This window comes from Vidua macroura, chromosome 3, assembly GCF_024509145.1.
Source record: "Vidua macroura isolate BioBank_ID:100142 chromosome 3, ASM2450914v1, whole genome shotgun sequence".
In the NCBI taxonomy this organism is placed as follows: domain Eukaryota; kingdom Metazoa; phylum Chordata; class Aves; order Passeriformes; family Viduidae; genus Vidua; species Vidua macroura.
This window is the reverse complement of record NC_071573.1, coordinates 7,204,287-7,210,286: the sequence shown is the minus strand read 5'-3', so window position 1 is coordinate 7,210,286 and position 6,000 is coordinate 7,204,287. Positions and strand designations below refer to the sequence as shown.

At 38.0% G+C, this 6,000-nt stretch overlaps 1 protein-coding gene across 1 annotated transcript in view; it reads right to left on the bottom strand.

The window, feature by feature from the left end:
* Nucleotides 1-634: 634 nt before the first annotated feature.
* Nucleotides 635-6,000, bottom strand: part of KIF16B (kinesin family member 16B) — a 141,911-nt gene continuing 136,545 nt past the window's right edge. The window contains exon 26 of the mRNA XM_053973913.1: nt 635-2,029. Coding sequence (XP_053829888.1) covers nt 1,871-2,029 — 159 coding nt within the window. The 3' untranslated portion in view covers nt 635-1,870. The remainder of the gene's footprint in view (nt 2,030-6,000) is intronic.

The window sequence follows — 6,000 nt, the reverse complement described above, 5'->3', positions numbered from 1 at the left end:
CACAGGCAGTGACACCTTCCTGGTGTTTCTCATCAGATTTCTCACAACCCCATCCAGCCTGGCCTTGAGTACCTCCAGTGAAGGGGCTGCCCACAGCTTCTCTGTGCAACTTGTGCCTGTGCCTCACCACCCTTATAGTCAAGAATTTATTCCCAATATCTAATAAAACCAGCTCAAGGCCATTCCCACTATTCCTGCATGCCCTTGTCTCTCTCCAGCCTTCCTGCAGGCTCCCTGTAGGTATGGGAAGGGGTTCTAGAAGGTCTTCCCAGGCCACCAAATCTGTCAAGCATGATTTGTCTTCAGTGAAGGCATATTGGCATTACCACATTATTTAAATTACCACATTATTTACCATGAGCCTTAGCACAGTTTCCAAAAGGACCTGCTCCATAATCTTGCCAGGCACTGAGGTAAGACTGACTGACCTGTGGTTCCTTGGGTCTTCCTCTTTTCCCTTTTTAAAAATTAGGGTTATGTTTCCCCTTCCCCAGAGTGCCATCACTTCTTAAAGATGATGAATAGTGCCTTAGACACTTCCTTGGCCAGTTCCCTCAGGACCATCAATGTATCATATTAAGTGTAAAACACTGCTGTTCCTATAATTTAGGTCATGAAATAAAAATGCCACCAGTGTTGTTACTTTAGGTTTTAATAACAATTTTCAATGACATTAAATAGTTTGATTACCACAACCTACCAGTGGTCAGTGATGTCAACTCAGAAAAAATGCTTCACACTCTGAACAAATGGCACACAAAACTTACCTTTCATTATGCATTTTAATAAATGGAATTAAATTCTGATTTTTATACAACCAATTATACATTAACATGTACATACTCAAGTCCAGTCACACTGTATACATATTTTTGAATCTGCAGCAATATAAAATGAGTTCTACCCGTATATACATGTGCAAGTCTGAATAAGTCCTGAGTCATTTTAAAGTACTATTATTTAAATCCTGTAAATTTTAACTGATGCAAATAAACCTCAGGTTTTACAACTATTGTGAAGAAGCTATTTAAAAAACAATATATAGCACTTTGCATCAGCTTTATGCATAGCTATGAGCTCTGTACAGTGCAGAGTTTCCATTTCCAGTCCGAATGATTACGAAATCTGAAAAGATGCTGACCATGTTATTCGGTAACTATTGCTTCCTTTGCTTCTTTATTAATGGTGAATGATTTGTTCAGCCTCCAAACAACCAGGTGTGGAGGACTCTGACAGGGTTTAAATTATATTCTTTCTTCTGCATATATTTTTGTAAGCATTCAAGTTACCCAGGCCCTTTAATTCTTCTGAGAAAAACTATACAATTATACAGTCAATACTCAGTGTATCTAGAAGGGAAAGAAAACGAAACAACAGTGGAGTATGATCCTTAAACATGACACTATGCTATAAAGAAACAAAAGAGGAACTGTTCTTTAAGGAACAGCTTGGACAGAAACCAAAAGGCCATTCAGAAACCCTCTGTCAGCATGACACACTGCCATGGTAAACATGAGATGCTCTTGAACGGCCAGAACAAATTATCTGAGCAAATGGGAAGGAAGCACTGCTGCCAAGAAGGGGATCCAAACTCATTACAAGAGTCAGAATCTTTGTACAATATTAACAGACCAACTAACACAAAAATGTCTGTGTACCCCATGCCAGGAGAATGCAGGCACTAACTTGGGAGCTGGTACAGGACACAGGTTAGTGTGGGGGCATGGCTGTCTTGAATTGGCGCTGTTTGGATGCAACTTTCCAGGTGTGGAGGAGACACTTTTTTTTTTCTTTCCCTCATTCCTCTCACGCAAAAGTGAAGGCACCACTCCAACTATACTCCTCCAGCATAAGGATCCTGGCCCAAAACTTAGCTGGTCCCATGGCTGCTGTAGTCAAAAACGCCTTTCCTGAAGAAGGGTGAAAATTCACAGATGGTGTATTTTGACAACGTTAGCCCCACTTTATCAATGTTCAGTGGAGATGATGGAGATTTCAGCATTGCAGAGAAAAAGCTCCTGAGGTACTTCTGTGGAATGAAATATAAAATGTCATAAGGTTTACTTGATCAAATTTATTACAGCCATTTTGAAAAATTAAACGAACAGCAAAAAATCCCAAAAACATTTCTATGGGATGTGAACAGTCCTTTCAATAACCATCAGCATTTATAAAACAGTCTACTGAAATGTCTGTATTAAGCTCAGGAAAAGCAGAAAATAAGTATTTTCCACTTCCTTCTTACGCCCAGCTTGGCAACTCTTTTATTCTGTGGTTGCATGATGCTTCCTAGTTTATTCTGCAGTCATGTAGTCATGACGTGTTAATACTATTGTCTAGCATTACCAAACACAGCAGGTCCAAACCTCAGATCCATGTTGCAGGATATTCACCACATATGGACACAAAAGGATTTTAAAAATCTTTCCCTCAAAAAACTTCCACAATCCTTGCATTGATTGGGGTTTGTTTCAATGACATCTATCTGCAGAAAGATTTGCATGAATTCTATATTATGTCAGAGCCTACCAGTATCTTTTCATTGAGTTGCTCTCAAAATTTCCTGTTTTTTTTTTTTTGGGGTTTTTTTTTGGTTTTGTTTTGTTTTGTTTTGTTTTGTTTTGTTTTGTTGTTTTTTGGGTTTTTTTCTTCCGTTTGGTTTGGTTTGGTTTGTTTTTTTTTTTTAGGTCTTACTAATGAGAAGCATATGGGAGACACTTCCTTCACTTCCTTCCCTTCCCGTAAGTTAATATTCAGCAACCACTGTGCAAATTGCAGTCACATTTGTACCTAGAGAAACTGGGGTATGTACTTTGACACAGTTAGTTTTCACACACCTGAAAAAGCTTCCATTATATATGAGTTCATTTGGATGCAACTTTCCAGGTATGTGTGATTTAATAACGTATAACATTTTATAACTTTTGAACAAAACACTAGGTAAAAGGTTTGATCAGATAGATACTACAAATACATCCAGTGTCACCCAAACACCTGCAAGGGAAAACTCATCTGGAGCACAGGGATAAACTCCTTTTCTGTACTACAGACTGACCACAGAAAGAGATAACTTTCAAATCATTCACTGGTCTTCAGTTCCATGGGAAATACATTTGCAAGCCAGAAAAGCACATTCTCCTCTGAAGAATACAACATTTAGTTATTTGAATGCAGCAGCTTTGGGGTCATAGAAGTGCTTTGTTCAGGAAACTGTCCTAATTATTCACTCCTTTCTCAAGAACAATTCCTCCAAACTATAACAATCTGCTATCTTTTTAAGAAACCAGCTGTTTCAATATTACAGAAAGAAGGAGAACAAACAAAAAAAAAAGCAAACAACAAAAAAAAAAAAAAGCAGCTGAGACAAAACCTATTCTCTTGGCAGAAACAGTGAAACTTTCTATTTCATTCAGATCTGCCACAGGTTGTATTAATGTTCATGAAAAAAATTCATTACAAAAATGCCTTCAAGATGAACTGCAATAGACTAAGAGGTAATTTAAAGTGAGAAACAGAGAAACATTTTTCATAATTAGTTCTCAAAGGAGGCTTCTTTACAAAAAGTCCCAAACCAGTAATTCCTGAAGGATGAATATGGTAGAAAATCAAATGTAAAACATAGCATTCTGTTAACGTTTTAGCACTGTGCTGAAAAGTTACTGCAATAATTCTAGTTTATGACTACCAAAGGCTCAAAGGTACCAAAATACCTCACTGGACACATCAAAAAACCTACTGCATTCACCTTGATATGTATGGCCAGGTAATTGACTGTGATGCTTTTTCTTTGAAGCCATTACTCATTGTTTTGGCATGATAGCTCTAATGGCAAAGTAAAAAATCCCTCTGCTCTAAGCATACACTTATGTGACACATGAGGAACAGCAGGTACACTTCTTTTCCACATCTGTGCTCCAGAGTTGATGAGTGAATATCACAGATTCTTTGAACACAAAAAAGATCCTTGGGAAAATGGCAACAAGCAGATACTAACAGATAATGATGGAATTAATTTTGTATGAAGGTTTCCTGCCATATGGCTTGACATTATGTGCTCTTCAACAACCACCTCTGAACACATTAGCCATCTTATAAAACCCAGATCTGCATTTACCCTGTTTGCAATGCTGGTGTGTTAATACAGCCCAGAGCTGCTGTGTCCTTGACACAAAGAAGCTGTTGCTTCATCGAAACACAGGCTGCTCTGCCCAAAGATGCTGGCTGGGAGTGTTCCCCTGTAGTGAGGAAACAGTGACTGATGGCAGAAGTGCTCACATCACAAGCATTGATCAAAGAGTTGTGGCAGGGCACTACAGGGAAGGCTGTTCTGTCCTGTTGGCTGCAATGGACAGCAAAATGGAAGAAAGTGACAGGAGAAAAAGAAGAGTGATCCTTGCAATGTATAGAAAGATGCTTCCCAAATTCAGATGTGACAAGGAGAGGATAAGAGTCACAGCAAGCTGGGAGAGGGGCAGGAGCACATCAACACCAAGTGCCAGAAATGACGAAAAGTTCCTTAGAGATCCAGAAGAGATTCAGCATGGACTTTGTTGCAGCCCAGGAAGCCACTGCAAGCAGCTGGAGTAGGAGCAAGGCTGGAGGAAAGGATCTCCTCTGCCAGCACTCCGTGGACAGGAGGACAGCTGTTTTCATATCTTTTGTATTAAAATCCAGTTCCAGCAGCAGATACAATTTTTGTCTATTTACTGTCTATTTTGTCATAACCCTGTTGTGTCTAGAACTCTTTTGCTGTGTCCTTGAAAAACAATTTCTTAGCAGAGATTGTCAAGCTCAGGATACCTTCACAGGTCCAAATTTTATATATATTAATGATGTGATTTCCTACTGATAGCAACATTGTCCCTGGCATGTAAATTACTGTGTAATAGCTACTAGGTTTGTATGATTATCTAGGAAAGAAAAAACTAGTTAACTGCCAAAATATTCCAACACGCTTAGTTTTATTACTCATTTTTGTTTGTTAGACTCTGGCCATTTGTTCTGGATTATTTAGTCTAGTAATCAGTGTTCTTCCAAATGCACTTTGGAGTTTCATTTCACTAATAGCATCTGACCTGCTATGCTGCTGGTTTGCTGGAAAATATCCTAATGATACATTTGTAAATGGCTTGGTGTGAGGGCACAAGACCTGGCACTGTAACAGAGATATAAAATGGGCAACTCATACATCGATCATGTTGGTTCTTCTGGCTAAACACACACTCTCAGGAACACCAGCTTAGAGAACGGAAATACTCTGCATGTACAAAACAAGGATAGAAAGCCAGGTGAAAAACTAATCCAAAATAGGAAAAGCAGTGGTGTTTGCCCTCTCTGAAGATAATGCAACCTTCAGGCCCTCTAACTTAAAATTTATGACAGCTGTACCTGCAATTTTTAACTCTGCAAATGAAACTAAATTGGAGAAAGTAGTATGAGGCCCAAAGGCTTTTCTTTCTTTACCTAGTCTGAGTAGTTTTTTCTCCCTTTTAATTATAGCAAAATGGAAACCATTTAAAAAGCTTATTAAAAATCATTTTAATAGGGTTCACCTTTTTAGCAATAAGCCAGTGCTCATCTTGTGCTCAATTCATCAGCACAACAAAGTCATTCTAGTCATTTTTGCACTACTTTGTGATATGGGGATTTCATAATTTTATACATTTTAATATAAAGCCATAACTTAATTTAAAGTTATTAAAGTTACTACAATCAAAAAGCTTTCTGAAATGTGAAAGTCTTCTTATCATACTTTCAATTGTGGCATATTAAAGAGTAATTCAGTTCAGTGACATTGTTCTCCTAATCCATTACTAACAGTGATAGCCTCAGAGACCAATAGCAGAGCTTAGCAAGAATTGGATTTTTTCATTAAAATTTGGTGTGTTTAAAAACTCATCAACTCTGGTACTTTCAGAAAGTAAAAACACTTCGAGCTTTTGTTTTCATACTGCTATTTCTAGCAATTTCCTAAAAAAAAGTCAGTGCTTAAAATACTTT